Here is a 21,199-nt window from a genome sequence, read left to right on the forward strand (position 1 = left end):
AGCTTTTATATTATCAGTTTATTCCTCATACATATTTGATTTAATCTGTATTTTTGGATGACATTGCAAACAAAATGTGCATGATAAGCGTCATTCAGTTCAATACGCCACTAGATGTCACCCTGTCCTAGGCTTGATGTTGGAAGTACAACAGAAGGGGTAGTTTTGGCCTCAACGTCAACACCCATTTTACAATCAGTGTTTCTTCTATAGAGCTTTCTTTACCACGTTGTATTATTGCTATTAAGAAAACTGATTATTTAAATTATTTTCAAAACTCTTTTTTAAGTTACAGCCTCTTCTATTTTTGAAGGAATCAGTAATAAGAATATATGCTAGTCTTGTTGGAGGTTGGAATGTGAAACCACACAGATGCTAAAACATGAAACCGTATAATTTTTTCTTGTGTCTCCTTTAAAGTTTTGTGTTATTCTCATTTCTCTCAATCATCAAGTCTATGTGACACTGAAATCTACACAGACCAGTATCTCACTATCACATCAGCCCCCCTTGCTTTTCCACAAACATCTGATCAGGAAATCAGTCTTATCTCCTACTTTTCCCACTCCTTAGTCCTCAAGCCTCTGTGGTCCCCACCTGCCAGTCTGCTACCTCCCCAACGCCTCCAACATGCTGCGAGAGAGCTCCAAGGCATGGAGCAATGGCTCTGAGGCCTATAGCAGTGACCCTGAAGAGGACGAGGAGGAGGAAGAGGAAATGGTGTTTGGGGAGACCGACCAGGAAAGCATGGCGGAGGAGATGATGGATTTGAGCGACCTACCAACCGCACTCTTTGCCTGCAGCGTGCATGAAGCTGTGTTTGAGGAGGATGTTCACAGGGTGAGCACACTCTCTTTTTAAGTTGATATTTGTGTGTGTGTGTGTGTGTGTGTGTGTGTGTGTGTGTGTGTGTGTGTGTGTGCGTGTGTGTGTGTGTGTGTGTGTGTGTGTGTGTGTGCGTGTGTGTGTGTGTGTGTGTGGTGCGTCTGTCTGTTAATGCTGGAGTCATTCTGATGAAAGAGTCAGGACATCCAGATTTCAAAGCTGTTGCTGCATTTCATGGTGCTCAACATCTTTTGCTCACAAATGTTTGTTACAGGTTTTGGCTGCACTTTGATTGGTCAACTGCAAACACACACACAGAATTAAACACCTGAGCCCCTAGCTGTAGTTTGAAGTAGGATTTGGAAACATATTTACCCATCTGATGGGCTTCTCAAAGGCAGTACTCACAGTGCTGTTAACCTATTTGCAACCCTGCATTTGCAGACCAACGTTTTCAGATGACATTTTATTTAAATCAATATCTCAGCAGGTAACAAACAGCATTTTTTTGTATATTGTGGAGAAACAAAAGTCTATGAAACAAATGTGACCTATGTCTGTCTCAAGAGAACTGTACAAAAGGGGAAGTGGGGGGGGGTGCAAAATAAATGTGTGGAAAAAGAAAAAAAAAACACACCACTGTTATACCTTCAGTCTCTAGTTTTGTTCTTTACTGTCATTTGCCAAAGTTTTCTCAAAGTTAGCGAAAAACTGCATCTGTGCTTACATTATTGCATGCTAGCTATAGGTTAAATGATGCTACTTCACCTTCTGCCAGGCAACTCAAAGTTAAAGTGATGGTATGAAGAGCAGGCCTTGTTAGTGAGCATGATTTCTATGAAGTTCATGACTTGCTTACATCATCAGCTCATGTAGTGTGCTAGTCATACCCTCTTATGAGGTCACACACACACATACACACACACTCCGTACAGATTGTGAACATGAAAATGACACACTCTGTTTATATTCTGTGAAAGCCTCTGTGAGAAGTGCAGACTTGATGTGATGGCCTCTCGGAGCAGGAACACTCAGGATCACTGGATCCTGTTTTCTGGAGGAAGATATAAAGTGAATACTTTTAATTTTCTGCCCCTATAATCCAATTATGCTGCCCCACCATCCCTCCATCCCTCCAGCTGGCATGCTTCACAACACTCTCTCTTTTCTCTCTGATTTTTAGTCCTCTGTCGAGTCTGTCCATCTATCTGTGTCTCTATGTAATCTGTTCCTTCACCTTCTCCTCTATCTCATCACTTGTTTATTTTCTTTTTCCTCCTTTAATTCTTCAATAGTCACATCATGAGCGTTCTTTATTTATCCGCTCTATGTATATATGCAAAGCAGAGAGGCTAAATCTGGCGCATACACAAAATCCCTTTAAATGAATCACTCCTGCTTTGTGTGCTCGCTGTTTGTACATTTGTTGCTCCTAGCAGTAGAATCTGCCCCCCTCCTCCTCTCCCTCTCTTTTTTTTGCCTCCTCACTTCATTACAATTCACACTCTGGCTTTTAAGTGGAAATGCCACCCACGCACCCCTCAGTCAGAGCATGTCAATAGATTGTTTTCCATATGGCTCAATTAAACGAGTTCCACTAAAAATAGAACTTCTGACATTTGTTTAAACTTTTAAGAACGAGGACAGGAAGGGATGAGGTATGGCAGAAGAAATAGGTTGCTTGTGATGTTTTCGGGGAAAGAACAGAGACTTAATGAGGTTGTTTTTAGATTCTAGCTGTGCTGAATCTGATCACATAAAACATGGACATGCTCACACTCAGAAAGCCTATCACTTATTCTAATGCTTAAGAAGAAAATCATAATTCAGGATTTTCCTGACTGCCAAAGCTAGGGGAAGAAATTCACTAAGCATGCACTGGAACTGCTAATTGCACCAAGGATCGTGAATTTTTCGCACCCCGTTTGCTCCATCTTGATAATGAAGCCCAAAAATGCCCATAAAGCTATACAACTCAGTGCAGTTTGATCCAAGAATCTTCTCCCTCTGCTGGACAGAGCTGCACTGTGCGCTCTCGTTCTGACGTTGCTTAAAGTGATACTCTGGGATGGAACAAGTTGGGTCCTATCACAAGGTTTAGGGCAGAAATTACCCCTACAGCAGTGTTTTTTTGCAGCAGAAGCCCAGAACACCCCCTCCCTGCTCCTCTGCCGGTTTCCTCTGCACTCAGACGGGGCCAATTTTTACTTGACCAAAAACACAAATAAATGGACTCCCACCAAAAAAATCTGATACCGGTCTGCATTCACGCTTTATTTAGAGAATTTTTAGCATGTTAATTTCACACAAAAACACAGCTAAATAAGGCTCTAGTTCTCATCGTGTCTCTTCGTCCTGGCAGACTACCTGCGTGTGTTTATATCTGGCACGCCGTGCGCGGACTGATACACTAAGCAGCAAGCGTCTCGCAGCCAGCTGTGGATCTGCAGCGGAGGTAGTGCCGTTTTACGACACAATGAGAACTAGAGCCTTATTTAGCGGTGTTTTTGTGTGAAAGTAACGCGCTGAAAATTCTCTAAATAAAGCGTGAATGCAGACTGATATCAGATTTTTTTGGTGGGAGTCCGTTTATTTGTGTTTTTGGTCAAGTAAAATATGGCCCCCTCTGAGTGCAGAGGAAACCAGCAGAGGAGCAGGGAGGGGGTGTTTGGTGAGTGCGCCCTGGGCTTCTGCTGCACAAAAACACTGCTGTAGGGGTAATTTCTGCCCTAAACCTTGTGATAGGACCCAACTTGTTCCATCCTGGAGTATCAATTTAATTCTATCCACATGTAATTACAAAGGTTTGTTGAGATGAGTTAGTGCTCTTTAATCTCTGGATTAAATGTGTAAGCAGCACAAGAATATCAGGTTGTTCTGTGGTCAGTGGTCAGTGGTCAGAAACAGTATAACACCTTGGAGTCAGGTCTATCAAGTTCTGACAGAATCACGGCTGTCACAGAGAACCTGGTGTTTTGGAGTAAAGAGTGACCATGCTAACTGATGACCTTCAGCTGAACATGTCAGTGACTGTCATGATTACAGAGACTGTTGAAACATAAAGAGTCCTGTTAAACATGATCTACTTTATTGGTTGTTATCATGTGAGAATAAACCCAACAATCATGTGTTTTATGACAATAGGTGCATTTGGCTGACAGTCAGTTAACGAGGTCTCGCTTTACACTGCAACACCAGTAACACCTGTAGCTGCTGTCTGGACGTTGTAATCTGGCTCATTTCTTATGACTCAGGTCTCATATGTAGCTGTCTTATGCACTTGTTTCTTTTCTGTTTCTGTTTTTTTGACACAAGTTTGGGATATTACAGTCTGTAAATTTCCACACATAATGTAGTCAAAAAATGATCAAATTCAGTGCCAAACTTTTCTCTTTTGTGTTTGCTGGGTTTCTCCCATAAAAATGTTCATTCACTTAATATCGGTCCACTTCCTGATGTCTTCCATTCACTTACTGGTTTCACATAAAGCTAGGAGTCATTAAACATTGGTTTAAGTCAAAGTTGGGCTTTTTAGTGCTGAACCTCTTTGTGTAGCTTGACAAACCATTGTACTCCACAGTGATTTTGTTGCACCTATAACTGCTTTCAAAACATAAAAGGGTCAGTAGATAGGGTCAAATAATAGCACAAAGGCTCATTTAAAAGTAAACTAACAACCCAGCAGCACAGCGATACTACCTGCTCTGCAGCACAGTTTATGGAGCATTTAACCCTTTGTGTGTGGTTTGTAAATGAGACGTGTCTTTTTGTCTCATTGGCACAGGTTTAGTGAGCACAAAAATCAAACAGTCCTTCAGAGAATCAGACCCTCAATAAAGAAACAGGGACATGGCAACCTACATTTGGTGTCTTCAGGCTCTTGCTCCCTCCCAGCAGCGATATTACCTTCTGTTTGTGTTCTTAAAGGCCTGCATGCAGGAGGAGGACAGCCTATTTCTGTTCTCTCACAATGCTCTTATAGAAGAGGGGTCGGGGCACATGTGAACCCTTGCATTATAAGAAGCTCTTAGCAAGATGTAAAAGCATTTTTCTTTTCTCTGCATTAGTGAAAAGGAAAAAAAAAACTGGTGGCTCACTTTTTATCCTCGAGTCTGCAGAGTATTTTTTTTATGAACAGCAAACAGTAAACACTTATAAAAGGAGAAGCACAACAATACAATAGATCCATATGTAAATATAAAAGAAAACCAATTAAACCAAAGCTAAAATCAGATAAAATTACAAGATAAAAATAGGTCTTCTGCTGTGAAATAAAACGAAGACAAAATGGAGTTACTTGTAATTGTTACATCTGATTATTGCTTAAATTGAAGAAATACATGTGATACAAAGAAAAGCTTTTTTATCTCTTTGTAAGAAAGACTGATTGGCTAATATAAGCAGTGTTATTTCATGCACTAAGGTTAGACCTGTTAGCCATTATTAATGAGCCATTGTCAGTGTTATTCACCATTTAAGATGTTTTCAACACAGGAGCAAACATTCAGTGTTACCTTGACTTACAAGTGTCCCAACTAATGAGTTATTGGAGATATGAGTCGTCTCTCGGACAATTTTTTTGCTTTGAGTTGAGATAAAACTCTAGTTATGAGCCAGCCACATACCCCACCTCTGGCACAGCTAATGCCACAGTGAACTCTGCAAACATCCGCCCAGCATCCTGTGTCCCTCTCATTCACTATAAGCAGTTAGCTTGCAGTGGAAGCATCAATGTTGTGCTTACATTTGTGCTCTCAGTTACTTTGCAAAACTTTCAGGCAACGACGCCATGTAATGTCACTTGCCCAACTCATTTTAAAGACGTTCTAAAAGCGAGGATGGAACGGACTTCATTGCACAGGTTTTTATCCAAAGGCCTGCAGATAAAAGTAAGGAAAACGTGTAACTGCTTTTCTTCCCATGTAAAAACCAATAAACCTGCTTGGTAATCCATATTTTTCAAATCACGTGTTAAACACACAAACACAAGCTTCACATAGCTGCTGTTTGCAGACACACAGTTGGAACTGTGAGTCATCCTTTTGCTGTCTTCATACCACTGACTGTTGAGGTGAATACAGCCCCAGCATGTGTGGATCCTCATTGTGAGGTGATTCATATTCTGTAACAGAGACGGAAAACAAGTGCGTGAAAGGAGTGAGGGAGGTAGAGGCAGAGGTGTGAGCGGCCAGAGTGAGGAGGCAAAGTGCTTGTCAAGAGTAAGGTCAGGGAGGCCATTATATGTCGTCTCTGATAGCGCCCGGTGTAGATCAGGCCTAATCAGCGCAGAGCAAAGCTTTCATCGCTGCTCCGGCTGCTGTCAGAGCGAGCTCTCCCCAATCCATAACCTGTGCAACCGAGCAGGCACCAGCTGCTAGCTTTATACAAGACAGAGCCGAAGCTGTTCAACTTACAGGCCTTAAGAAATTAAACTGAGCTGTTTAAGGCTGACAACAAATGAGTTGTGTTGGCTAAAATCTGCATTTCAACAATAGCGTGACTTTAACAATGTTTCACTTTGCTTTGGTTGATTTTTGTTGGTTTCTACTGTTCTGGTTTGTTCTCTTGAAAGCCACAGGTTTTGAGAAAATAAACTTGGCACAAAAAGTAAGGCACTTGTGTTTGTCGGTTGCTTATTCTTTGTTATAGCAATGCTTAAGAAATTTTCAATAAAACTTACACAATTCTGTAGGAGAAACCTGCTCTGTTGGGATGAGGATGGGATTGCCACCAGTTGGAGACTCTCATCTCATCTGTCTGTGTTACTTGTTTCCCCAGGTGTGCTGATTCTTTAAGCAGACACCGACTGACCACTGTAGACCACAGGGCCAGTATTCAGAAAAGATTTGGTAAAGTTTTCATGGGCGCATCCCAAAAACTCAACTCTGCTGCTCAGCCCACAAATGCATGGTGTACCATTTAAACAGGATTTTCAACAATATTAGACTTATTGCCAAGATGCATTGTTACAAGAAAGAGATAATCTATCAAACAGTCTTACTTTTTGTGCTAAGTTTATCAAAAATAACCACATTTTGTCTGTTGACCACAAATTGGCAAGCAGTCGAAGTGGTAAATACCAATACATCAAAGCAACACTAAACATTTCAATTTTGATTTTCCAAAGAAACAAAGACAGTTTATTTGGGATGCATTTTTGCTTATTCTTCGAATTGGAACAGAAATTCATTTTCATGTGCATGAACTGTATTAGGAAACACATCAACATCTCAGCAGACCTGGAAACACTCCAGATTCAGGCGTGAGTCTCCTGCTTTTTAACCTATTCTCCCTCTGTACTCCCAGTTTGTAATTCCTCCCAAATGTCTCTCAGTATATCACACCGATCCAATAAAAGGCTTGTTCATACTGTGTGGGATGAGTGTGGTCAGACCTGGCAACCCAACTTGGCAGCAAATGACAAGCATGTGCAAATCATTACCTGGCACACATGTATGTGTCCTCGCTGAAGCGGCTCTTAGCATCACTCTATCAAGGTTGCTTTTAAATATGTCAAATCAGGCCCAAAAAAAAGATATGCCTCCAAATTTAACTCAACCTGGTGCGAGTCATTTCCTTTTCTTGCTGCGAGAAATATTACATTAAGTATATAATATAGTAGTAATATTAAGGGAGAGTTATACACTCACCAGCCACTGTATTAGGTACACCTTGCTGGTACCGGGTAGGACCCCCCTTTGCCTTCAGAACTGCCTTAACCCTTCATGGCATAGGGGCCGTTTACACGTTTTAGGGTGAAACGTTGCGTTTCAGCCTTGCGTTTACACGGAAACAGCGTTTCAACCGACCTAAACGCAAACCTTTGAAATCGGCCTCCAGAGTGAGATTTTTCTGAAACACTGCCGACACCGTTGCCGTGTAAACAGTAAGCCGGCGTTTTCAGGGGAAAGACTGACATCACACTCCGCGTGAGTACAAACAACAGGACAACAGTACCGTTGATCCGATCATCCCCAACTACCGTGTTGTGCTTGTGCTGCTCAATCTGCTGACTTTCTTTCGACAAAATGTGCATCTGTTGCGCCACTCCTGTATTCTCCAATACACCAGATGATCAGCTCAACTCTACTTCGTTGGTGATCTCCCAAAAGCGGCTTGTGGACAAGACGGTTATAGCACCACCTCCAGGCCTGGCATGCTTACTACAGCGTTTTCAGTCCATCAGTGTTTCCGTGTAAACGCTGATTTTTTTTCCACTGCGTTTTAGCGTTTTCAGATGAAATGCTGTTGTGTAAACGGAGCCATGGATTCAACAAGGTACTGGAAACATTCCTCAGAGAGTTTGGTCCATATTGACATGATAGCATCACACAGTTGCTGCAGATTTATCGTCTGAACATCCATGATGAGAATCTCCCGTTCCACCACATCACAAAGGTGCTCTATTGGATTGAGATCTGGGGACTGTGGAGGACATTTGAGTACAGGGAACTCATTGTCATGTTGAAGAAACCAGTCTGAGATGATTCCAGCTTTATGACATGGAGCGCTATCCTGCTGGAAGTAGCCATCAGAAGATGGGTACACTGTGTTCATAAAGGGATGGACATGGTCAGCAACAATACTCAGGTAGGCTGTGGACTTTAAACCATGCTCAGTTGGTACTAAGGGGCCTAAAGTGAGCCAAGAAAATATCCCACACACCATCACACCACCAGCAGCAGCCTGAATTGTTGATACAAGGCAGGATGGATCCATGCTTTTATGTTGTTGATGCCAAATTCTGACCCTACCATCTGAATGTGGAGCAGAAATCCAGACTCATCAGACCAGGCAACGTTTTTCCATCTTCTATTGTCCAGTTTTGGTGTTGCTGTGTGAATTGTAGCCTCAGTTTCCTGTTCTTAGCTGACAGGAGGGTCACCCGGTGTGGTCTTCTGCTGCTGTAGATCATCTGCCTCAAGGTTGGACGTGTTGTGTGTTCAGAGATGCTCTTCTGCAGACCTCGGTTGTAACCAGTGGTTATTTGAGTTACTGTTGCCTTTCTATCAGCTCCAACCAGTCTGTCTATTCTCCTCTGACCTCTGGCATCAACAAGACATTTTGGCCCACAGAACTGCTGCTCTCTGGATATTTTCTCTTTTTGGGACCATTCTCTGTAAACCCTAGAGATGGTTGTTGGTTAAAATCCCAGAGGATCACCAGTTTCTGAAATAGTCAGACCAGCCGTCTGGCACCAACAACCATGCCACGACCAATGTCCCTTAAATCATCTTTCTTCCTCATTCTGAAGCTCGGTTTGAACTGCAGCAGATCGTCTTGACCATGTCTACATGCCTAAATGCATTAAGTTGCTGCCATGTGATTGGCTAATTAGAAATTTGCAATAGCGAGCAGTTGGACAGGTGTGCCTAAAAAAGTGGCTGGTGAGTGTACATTCATTTGTTTTCTTGAATTAAATTCAATGTTGACCCTTGAAATAAAAAATACTGTTTACTTTATTTATGTGTAGTTTGTGCTTTATTTGGATGGGTTCACTGGGCATGGATTGATTTTTTTGATACCCCCAGAAAATCTCCCTCTTTGTCAAAGTCTAATGTTGGCAGGTCTGCCTCAGGCTGAGGTTTAGTATAAAATATCTCACTCTAACACACTTATCGCTGAACCCTCCAGATAACTTGTCAAACTTCTTTATGGCAAATGCCGTGCAAACATTGTACAAGCCATCCTTATCAGTTACACTTCAGCATTGCATCAGTGATAACTGTAAGTATGTGAAAAGTTGAACTACTTTGGCTGATGCAGTTGTTTCACTCTGCTCTGATGTGTTTGATAGTGTGACTCATAAACTGGTCGATGAAGTAAGACAAGCCTGGCACAGAGTCGAGCAATGAAACACATCAGGGACTAAAGACGGTGTGATGGAGGATGGGAAAGTCGAATGTAAAGTGAGTGTCTGTGTTATACGTGCACACTACGCACGATGGACATGCTGCGTTCATGCATGTGCGTGTTAGTGATATGTTTGCATCTGTCAGACTACAGTCTATTTTTGGGCGTCGGTCCCAGGGGGCTGAACGTGAGGGAGCGGGTGCTTGGCAGGCTGAAGGTCAGACATGATGCAGTGCAGAATGAGTGAGTGCCGCCGGCTCCTGGCTGCTCCTGCTGCGGCCTGGATATTATTCTAGTACACTGACCCGGGTTGTCTCAGCGACCTGGTGCGCTATTTCTGCTGTTATTTGTCAAACTGAAGAAAGCAAAAAGCAATTTAAGAGCAGCAGACTCAGTGGAAAGAACTGTTTGGTTAAATTGAGCTGTTTTGGCACTTAGGGTGGCTAAGTATGTTGTGCGCTCGACAAGATGACAGTGTTTTCTACTGCAGTGACAGTTTTCCATTTTCCTCTGTGAAACGACATTAGTCCTTGCATTTTGATGAGAGTGTTGGGTTGAAGGCAGTCTCAAGGTTTTCAGTAAATCAGAGGCTTTAGTCAGGCTGCAGAAATAACCTGCAAGCTAATGCTGTGACATGGCTGGGAAAATATCCGTATTATCTTTTCTCTCTGAATCATCCATGTAGATCACTGTCTGCACAGGTTGAACATATCTACAGTGACTCTGTGGAGGGGCTGTAAGCTTATCACTGGATAGATAAGGTACGTTAGGTCAGTGCATGCAAAATTCCCTGCGCACCCATTGTGAAGCTAAGCATAGGATATAATTTACCTTATTAGGTTTCCTCTGAGAGCATGTACAGATTTGTACATGCTCCACTTGATTGACATCTCACCTTCTGCTATTACACTGCTAAGGATGGAGCAAATTACACCCCAATAATTAGGTGTGCCAGTCAGACCAGGTTCTGCTTCAATTCATTTTAGTATGCAAAACAGCTTGGCAACATGCCTCTTCTGCCATCTTAAAGTGACAGCTCTTTGCAGCACTTAAACCAAATGCTACACAGAAATACTGTAAACATGAAAAAAGGTCCAAGTATGCACAGTGGCAGCTAAAATAATTACAACACTTTGCATATTTAAGAAGTTTCAGTTTTTCTAAAGAAAAGGCTGCTAAAATACCCTTAAAACATATGAAATATCTAAGTCATCATTATGCTTTAAACCATAGAATAGAGGCTTTGGCTTGAGTTGCAGAGTCAATGGGATAACTTTGAGTTCTCAGGAAATATACTGACACAATGCTGTAACTGCCCCATAAGGTGGTCAAACCAAATATCAAAGTTAAAAGAAGGTAAAAAAAAACAAAAAAAAACAAATAAGCAAACAAACAAACAAAAAAAACAGTAAGATTTGCTTTATCTGACATCTGTTGTGCTCAGAGCAGCCATCTGCACGTTTCATGATCAAACTTTGGCAGCAAAAACAACAAGCTCTGTCAGGTGTTTTATCAATTGTGGTCTCCTCTGTAACTGTTGCCCAGATACAGCCAGTGCTACATTTTCATAATCTTCCCTTCCTTTAATGGATGACATTACTGGCACTGGACTCTTCAGTGCATCTTGCGTTTTTCCCGGTGAAGCTAGTGCTTGACATCACTCCCTTATGCATACTCGTATACTCGTAACTCCAATTCAAAAAGAGACAATCCATCCTTGTCAATTTTGAACTTAGAAATGTACCTCTCATTGTCAATTAAGCAATATTTCTCAGAAGTTTTTTTCTGTTTGTCAACAGGAAGTGCTTTAAGACTCAAAGCTGTCTTAAAAAAAGAAATCCTGTTCTCATCAGTATGCATAGTTCAACTAAGAAAAAAAAATCATCCATGCTGATTCTGAAACTCAGGTAGCCTGTTAAAGCTCCTGTGATGAGTTTTTAATAGGTTATGAAAAAGACTGAAATTGATTCTGACTCTTTTATATCATCGACAAAAGCAAATGACATCATCTGCAACAAGATGAGTAATTTCTCTGAAGTATATTTGGACACATGTTTCAACTGCCACTGAGTAGCTGTCTGAAAGCACCCTGCAAAAACTGAAATATGAACAAGTGTCCTTTATTGTGGTAAAAATGATCTCATAAAGAATTATGTGAGCCACATTCATCCGACAGGCCCAAAATGTCTCATTTTGAGATGTTGAAAGACAAAAAATGCCACCTGGATTGCTTGTTAGAGTAAATACGACGTCTGTGTGATGAGAGAAATTTGCTGTCATGTTACTTTAATGGGTATTTAATATAAATAATAATAATAATAATATATATATATATATATATATATATATATATATTTACCTCTCTGGCATATTTAGGACCCATTTTAACTGCAACATTTCACCCAAAACGCAAAAACACAGAGAAAAAAATCTGCGTTTTCACTAGGGCTGCAGCTAATGATTATTTTGGTAATTGATTACGCTGACTATTATATTTACAATTAATCCATGAATCAGAAAAAAAAAGGGTAAGAATAGTAAAATTCACGAAACCAAACATGCGTTGTTATTTTAGTTGATGACTATTGTTTGCTTAAAGATATATACAAAGAAACAACATATTTGAACAAAGTTTAAGCTGACCAGATGCTACATTTATAAAGTCTAAAAAGTGATATGAATGTATTGTCACTTAAAGAATCAAGAGTATGGGCAAAATAATTGAAAATATATATTGTTATGTCATAAGATTAAGAAATAAGTGGGCCAAAAAGGCAAATAAATAAAAATGTGTCCTCAATCTTTTCACCTGCGGGTCAAACAGTTACACCCCCTCTGCCCAAACACTATCAGTAGCAGCTAACGCTAATGCTTACTTGGCTTAATGAACTCCTCATGATTTTTCAAACGGGGTGACGATTATTGCAAAGAATAAAGACATACCATGCATTTCACAAAATATGAAAGCAGTGTTTGGGATTTTGTGGCTCCTCCCCTCACTGTTGAGCTTCTCGGTCCATCATCGATGAGCCCAACATTTTCGCGTTTTAAGTGCTGGATTATTGCAGTTGTACTGCCATGCTTTTACTCAGCATGGAATATTACCAGACTCTGAAACTTTTCAGGATGAGCGGCTTCTCCAGCTCTGCCATTATTCACGTGTTTACTTGTTTCCCTCACCTGCCGGCTCGACTTCTCCTCCACCACGCTGATCTGTTTACATGTGACACAAACACCCCTCAACCCAGGTAATGTGCACTCCAGTCATATAGGTGGCGGTAATGCACTTTTAGGTTGTTGCCTACAGCTAAATAATCCAACAAAAAGGAAGAAGACAAACAAACTAAAGAGAAACTAATACAGTAATGATGCAGCACAGAACATCACTTATGGAAAAACATTGTTGACGCTTTTACGAATCCATTTTTATTGATGATATCACTTTGTTGTTGCAGCCCTAGTTTACACAGAAATGCTGACGGACTGAAAACGCTGTAGTTAGCATGCCAGGTGCTATGACTGTCTCGTCAAGAAGCCACTTTTGGTAGATCTCAACCAAAGTAGAGTTGAGCAGATCATCTGGTGTATTGGCGAATACTAAGAGCAGAAGTGGAGCAACAGATGCATATTTTGTATGAGGACAGTCAGCAGATTCAGCAGATTGAGCAGCACAACACGGTCGTTCGTGACGATTGTAACAACGGCGCTTTTGTATCTTCTGTGTGCAAAGTACAGCATGCTGTTTACACAAGAACTGTGAAAAATCCACCCTGGAGGCCATTTTCAAAAATTTGCATTTAGATCTAAAAGGGAAACAGCTAAAAAGGCTTTTTCTGTGTAAACCAGAGGCTGAAATGCAACAATAATTTTGCGTTTCATCCTAAAACCTTTGTCCCATAAACAGCCCTTTATTTTACTTTGACCACAGGGGAGTGCCAAAATCAGTACAACCTGAATGTTCCTCACTGAAGCTTTAAGTAATTATCATTTAAAGTGTGGTTTTAAGCAACAAATAGAGGAAAAAATGCAGTATGGTTTAAATGATGATGTGCTGAGACAAATCCTGGTAGAAAATACTTTGATTGCATCTCCTTTTTAAGTATTTTTTTAGTGAAATACTTTAAATATAATCCTTGCTCTCACAAATTTTGTTGAAGCTTTTTAAGAGTTATTTTACTTTTAAGTCCCTTTTTTATTGACTTCTATTAATTGTTATTTCTGCCACTAAAAGAAACAACCTTAGTTTGATTTTGCTTATATTTTCTTGCCTGAGTCTTTGCCACACGGGGGCTTATTTCTGGGTTTTCTGTGCTCTGGAGACACACTTAAATGATGACTTTGTCGTTTTGAAAAATCCTGTCACACTGCTAATTAAATCCAGTTACATAAGTCTGTTGTGTCATATCATCCTTTCTAAACCTCAAACATCTATTTAAAGACAAACACACATTTGTCCTCACCGTGATCAAATCAGTCCCTTTCCTCCTTACAGTGGAAGCTTGAGGGTAATATATTTCTGTTCTTTGATTTCTCTACCTATGATTCATTTGTGTTTGCTTGCTTTTTAAATAGATGTCTCATTTGGTCCCGCCCTCACCCACCAAACAGATGCTGATTATGAAACTGTGAGATTTGGGATTTGTTTTTTCCTCCTCCTGGTCGTGCTGCTCTGGTTCTATTTAAATCAAGATGATTTTACGGTTCAATCAGTCCAAAAAAAGACGTGTGTCTCAGGCGTTTTTAAGAATAGCCAGTCAGAATGCAGCAACAGAAAATGATCTCTTATTTAGCTGTTGCCAAATTTAGATCCAACACACAGACCAAAAATGTCCTGCAGATGATTGCTGTTAGTCATGAATGTGTTGAAATGATGCCCCAGAGAACAGGAAGTTGAGCTAATCAGACTGAGAGCTTCTTTTAGAGCCGTCCATTTGTTTCCGTATCCTTATTTTTCCTTTAAACACTCCATTTTTTCTTCACAAGGAGTTCATTCAGTATTTTTCTGGACTCCAGCTCTTTTTTTTCTCCTTCAAACTCTCCGTTTACCCTATGAACTCGACTGTTGATTCCTCAGTGCAGCGAGTCTGCAGCCTGCTCCCCTGTGCGGCTGCTTCTTGGACTTATTTATGAGTAGAAAGGTGTGGAGGCTGGCATACAAATCAATTTCTGCCTGTTGTCATTTAGAGAAAAAGGACTATTGACATCCACTTGTTGATTCTTTGCAAGCGCCTGTTTTCTCTATTGTTACTCTGCCTGAAAAAGGAAATACAAATGTGTGTGCTTCTCTCCCTGATTCAATTTGCTTCAGTTTATTTCTTACTCATTCCTTTTTTCTTCACATTTTTCATTTTGTTCATTTCCCCCATGAGTGCTTTTCTTTCTCTTTTGTTAAAGTATCACTCTGTGTCTCAGGATCTTCATCCTGTGTGGTTTTGATATACCCATGTTCATGAGGTCGGAGGGCTTCTTGTCTTGAACACTTTGTACCTTCATTCCAGAGACTGAAATCTCATCTCAACATTTCACAACTAGAAGATCCCTTGACTTTAAATCAGATCTGTTTGATGTGGAAAAATCAAGTTCCTATTATCCTCTGGTGAAGCACACTGAGAGATTGTTCTCCCCCCTTTGTTTGCCTGCCTCAGAAAACAGCACCCACTCCTCAGAGTGCTCAGCGACTGCCTCAGGTCCTTCTCTACTTATTTCTTTTCCCTCCTCTCCTTTTGTTGTGTCTGTATTCACACAGCCACCATGTCTGTGTGCAGGTCAGGGAAGCAGCCTAACCCATCCAAAGGTTTGACCTGATTTTTTGATAGCAAAGCAATCAGTGGAACATCGGCACGTGTCGCTCTGTGCTGCTGTCCTCTGTCCCTGATAGGCAGCCGCTCAGCTCTGCAGCTCCTAAGCTGCTGGCCAGGGTTAAAACACTCAACAGCTGCTGGTGGCCCACCAGATGTAGGCTGTGAACCAAAAATGTACTTAACTCTCAGTTCCTGTGTTTGTGATGCTGTTTGTCAAAGCACTGTGCACATACAGAGGTTTATTTCAGTTGTTCACAGCAGAAATCATCATTTTTTCAGCACTATTTCCATGGAAACGTTAAGTAAAACAGACTTCAAACTAATTCTGGTCTATACTGCTTGGTCTTTGTGGTTAGTGATGGAATATCAAGGTTTGTGTACGCCTTTTGCTGTGTTGATTCGGGCTGGGACAATGAGGTTTAGTTATATAAAATTAAGCAACTGTAAAAAAAGGAATCTTCCTGTATAGAGTTTGCATGTAGTCCCCATGTAGAGATGCACCGATCTGACTTTTTATGTCCTGATTCTAATACTGATATTTGGACTTTGGTGTTGGCTAAAAGTGACACTGATCCAACACCAGCATCAGTTTAACATTGTCTATTCTTTAATATGAGGAACTAACATTTATTCATTTTCCATATCGCTTATCCTGTTCAGGGTTGTGAGTGGCTGGAGCCTGTCCCAGCTGTCTTAAAGTGATACTCCGGGATGGAACAAGTTGGGTCCTACCACAAGGTTTAGGGCAGAAATTACCCCTACAGCAGTGTTTCTGTGCAGCAAGCCCAGGGTGCACGCTCCGAACACCCCCTCCCTGCTCCTCTGCCGGTTTCCTCTGCACTCAGACGGGGCCATATTTTACTTGACCAAAAACACAAATAAACGGATTCCCACCGAAAAAATCTGATATTGGTCTGCATTCACGCTTTATTTAGAGAATTTTCAGCGCGTTGCTTTCACACAAAAACACAGCTAAGTAAGGCTCTAGTTCTCATCGTGTCATGAAACAGCGCTACCTCCGCTGCAGAGCCACAGCAGGCTACGGGACGCTCGCTGCTTATTGTATCAGTCCGCGCACAGCGTGCCAGAAATAAACAAACGCAGGTAGTCTGCCAGGACGAAGAGACACGATGAGAACTAGAGCCTTACTTAGCTGTGTTTTTGTGTGAAAGTAACGCGCTGAAAATTCTCTAAATAAAGCGTGAATGCAGACCGATATCAGATTTTTTTGGTGGGAGTCCATTTATTTGTGTCTTTGGTCAAGTAAAAATTGGCCCCGTCTGAGTGCAGAGGAAACCGGCAGAGGAGCAGGGAGGGGGTGTTTGGTGCGTGCGCTCAGGGCTTCTGCTGCACAAAAACACTGCTGTAGGGGTAATTTCTGCCCTAAACCTTGTGATAGGAGAGGCGGGGTACACCCTGGACTGGTCGCCAGCCAATCACAGGGCTCACACACACAGAGACAAACAACCTTTCATGCACACACTCAGGACAATTTAGAGTGACCAGTTAACCTGATGAGCAGGTTCGTTGGACAGTGGGAGGAAGCTGGTGTACCCAGTGAGAACCCATACATGCACAGGGGGAACATGCTGGCCTGCCGGGCCAACTGGGAATCGAACTGGTGACCTTCTTGCTAACTGTTGTGCCACTGTGCAGCCCAACGTGAGGGACAGACAGAGAATTATGTTGTGGCAACTTCAGGCTTTACTGACTTTAAAAAACAACCAATATGCTCCAGTAGACTTCTTGTTTGAGAGGTGAGCTCATCCCCAATAAAACAGAAACTGTTTAACAGTAAATCTCAGCAGCTGATAAGTGAGGAATTCAACTTGTACACGTCTCCATCAGAATTGTTGGTGAAACAAATGAGAAATATCTCCAATCTGCTGAGCCACTGTACAAAACTTCCTTCATGATATTTTACCTCTACCTGGCAAAAAAGCCCAAGCCTAACAGGGCTGATGATGTCATACAAGCACATGCTTGTTACAGAAGAGAACTAAGTTGAATAGAGCTGCTTGATGGATTGGGCCTTTGTTTCCAATATCCAGTCTAACTTATTGAGCCTGCATCAAGCCAGCACCAAGATCAGATCAGTACGTCCCTGTCCCCATGAATGCTAATATTCCCTGTATTTGTGCTTCTTACAACAGTCCAAAGATAAGCTTGTTAAGCTAACTGTTCACTCTGAATTGCCCGTAGGTGTGAGTGTGAACAGTTGTCTGTGTCCATGTGTTAGATCTATGATTGACCGGCACCCTCTCAAGGTGTAACCCAGCATGTTGCTCAGTGACAGCTGGGATTAGCTACAGACCCCCAGTGACCTCAATCAGGAGAACGGCATAAATGATGGGTTGAAGGATGGATGGATATATGAAACAACTTTTCGAATCAGTGTCGTAGTATAGGACAGAAAGTCCTGAAATAGAAGCACTGTACATCTATGTTTTCCTGCTTTCTTTATGTACACTGTTTTGTGCCACCGAAACTCAAAGATTCTAATAAAACCCAAACTGTGTGGTATTAGCACTTTTTGTATTTACATAGAACAGGACCCAGTTGCAGATATTGGCACAAGAGCAAAAACAATGTCTTTGGTTTCCTTTTTCTCGTAACAGCTCAGCAGTATTAGTGCAGTATTTTCTTGGATGAGCCCTCGGCATTTTAATTTTCAGGTACATCAATATTCAAAAACTACAAAGCTACTTCATAACCACTTTAAGGGGATGAGTTTGAAAAAAGACTGAAAAAAGATAACTAACTCAAACTGCGTTGTGAGTTTAAAAAACTAAAATCAACTAAAATTAGAAAGAAAAAGTTAGTTGTCATGTTTGTTAATCTAGCCCATATATAATTTCAGCATTTTGGGCGGAAATGAAATGTTTTTGTTTTCTGTATCTCACTTATGTGCACTAGAGAGCATGTGTCCTCGCTAAGTTCGCTGGCAGAGCGTTGATGGCAGCAAAAGTTAGGAGGAAGTGTCTGAGGCCTATTTGGAATTACTTTGGATATGACTGTGTCTCTGATTGGAGCTGATTGGATGAGGTATGTCGAGCATTTCTCAAGGGCAAAAAGTCCCACTCATCTCAAATTCCATTTGAAAATCTCACACAGGGTTACTAACCTGGCTTAACCTGTCATGGCACAGAGAGAGCCCAGCCCCCATCAGCTGAAACAGATGCTAATCCCTGACCAGGCAGCACGGTGGAGCACGAGACAACTGTAGGTCAGGGGACCCTGATGCAAAGCTTTCTTGTTTTTATGAGGACGGTTGTTCATCTGTTTTCTGTACATTTCTAAAGTTACAAGATTGAGATATTGCTAAACAATACATTTCCTGACATTTCTTAATCTCACCTCTGACAGCTATCCCTTATAACAAAAAAAGAGACTAAAACTTTGACTCATTGGCTGCCAGCTGTTTTCAGAGCATTTTGACCAATCTTTCAAGACCCACAGAATATCAGGTTCCAAGACTATGAAAACACCAACACCACACAAAAAAGTGATCTCTCTTCTTTCATTGGGGAAAAGAGTAAGTTGTTTCTCCTTTTTTCTGTTCTAACTGGCAGTAGAACATAGGCTGGTTTCACTGAAAACACTTGTTTTTGACCAAAAAATGTAGAAAGAGAAGTAGGGATGCACGATACTGGATTTTTGCCGATATCCGATATGCCGATATATCGAAACCCCTTTAGGCCGATACCGATACCGATACCGATACCGATAATCACAAGTTGGTTTGTTGGTGATTTTCACTGTAAAGAAAGCTAAGTCTATCCTGTACTGGAATTTATATGTTACTCTTATTGTGACAGTCTTATTTGTTTAAGAAACACACATAAAACAAGACAAAAAACATTTGATTTTACCATAAATAAGAAATGTATTATTTTTTCAAACTCAAGACACTCCGTATTGAAATACAGAAAAATAATTTCTTCAGATCACATGAACTTTAAATGTACAATGCATTTTTAAACATAACCAAGTTGCATTTGATCATTTTAGAGCTACTGTAACAACCTGGTGACAGACACAGAGCTCTGCAGTGCAAATAAATGAAGTGCTACATTTTATTAAATGAGCTTATTTTTCAGATAGAAAATAATAATAATCCTAACTGAATAGCACCTTATCGGCTGTGCCTATCGGCAGAAATTTTCATATCTGCCGATAAACGTGTTTTTAAGCTTTTATCAGCCGATACCGATATTTTGCCGATAATATCATGCATCCCTAAAAAGAAGTCATATTTCCATAACTACCATGACTCACTGTTTACTGTAAGCTGCCTGAGCTGCAACGTTTTGCCTCTCTCTTGTCATCTCACATTTTGGTGATCTCTCATCCGACGATAGCACCGCTGCCACCTTTAGGGGTCAGTTTGTCAATACACTGGTTTACAGGCCTGATATTGACAGACAAGCCCCACCAGACCATCCCCTGATCACTGATAAACACAATTGACATCTATAGATCTCAATGGCAGTCAATGGATGTAATTGAATAGACGTACATATCCATCTATGTCAGCTACTGAGTTAAAAACAAACTAAAACTAAATTGAAGTTAAAAACAAAAAGTCAAAACTAAATAAAAATTAATATTAAAGACAATTTTAAAACTATTATCACTGTGCTCAACAGAAACAGCCAGTAAAAGGTCTAATAATGTGAGAACACGGGGTATCGTGTCTTATCCCTAAGTGGTTTTGGTAGTATCCAAGCTCAGCACACATGACAATGTTTAATTTTCCACTTGTACGTGTAAATTTCCCATGATAGCAGTCTCCTTCTTGTTAATTAGGAGAAAAGAACAACTGTCAGAGCTGCCTCTGGGAGCTGTCTGTCACTAGTAATTAAAGCCTGATTGCCAGGAGTCATGTAAAACTTATCCATCAACATTTTCCACGTCCATATCTCCACACAGTAACAAAACCTCCCTCACACTGCATCTTGCAGATCAGACAGATCTTCTGGAGAGGCTTGATGGAGGCTAACTGAGTCGTGTCATTTACAGTTCATGGCTGTTTGTCCTCAGCTAGTCATGCTGTCCTATGCACTCAACAGGACCTCTTTCTTTCTCTTACTATTTTTTCCCTTGCACCACTCAGTGTCTCTGCTCTCTCTGTCTTTCTCACCTACACTCTGTAGATGTCTCTCCGCCCTGTAGACACTCTTTCATCCTCCCATCCCTCTGTCTCCCGCGGCTCCCTGCGCCTGTACTTGGCTGCGTGCTTTATAAATAGCTTGGCCTAGATTACAGCAGCTGCATTGGCGCTGGCACCAGGGCTTGGTTTGGCTGGGCCAGATGAGGTAGCCTGGTGTAACCAGGGGTTGGCAGGGAAGAGATGGAACGTGCGCACGCGTGTGTGCGTGTGTGTAGGAGTATGTGTGGGATAAAATGAGGATAGCGCAGCTGCAACCTATCTGCATGCCTGCAGTAGCTGAGCTCTGATTTTTTGACACACTATTTCTCCCTTTCTGCCGTCACATCACACAAACACTCGTACAGACAAAGCTTTTACCTGAGTGTGTTTGTGTGAGAGCTGTTGTCATATTTTCATCATTTCTAATTTTAGATTGATTCTCTTACAGGAAGGGTTTAGTTCATGGATGATGAAGCACAAGTATGCTGATTGCACATTTTTTTTACATATTGTCTTCATGAAGGGCTTCATTAACATGCATGTGCGTGATATGAGCATGAGTATCTCG

At 41.2% G+C, this 21,199-nt stretch overlaps 1 protein-coding gene across 1 annotated transcript in view; it reads left to right on the top strand.

The window, feature by feature from the left end:
* rcan3 (regulator of calcineurin 3) overlaps positions 1-21,199 on the top strand; it is a 57,341-nt gene that overhangs the window by 578 nt on the left and 35,564 nt on the right. Inside the window, exon 2 of the mRNA XM_074692826.1 lies at positions 574-840. Within this exon, the coding sequence (XP_074548927.1) occupies positions 631-840 (210 nt within the window). The 5' untranslated portion in view covers positions 574-630. The remainder of the gene's footprint in view (positions 1-573; positions 841-21,199) is intronic.

This window comes from Halichoeres trimaculatus, unplaced genomic scaffold (assembly GCF_033239565.1).
Source record: "Halichoeres trimaculatus isolate MK-OKI-2021-1 unplaced genomic scaffold, fHalTri1.1 fHalTri1_scaffold_17, whole genome shotgun sequence".
Lineage (NCBI taxonomy): Eukaryota > Metazoa > Chordata > Actinopteri > Labriformes > Labridae > Halichoeres > Halichoeres trimaculatus.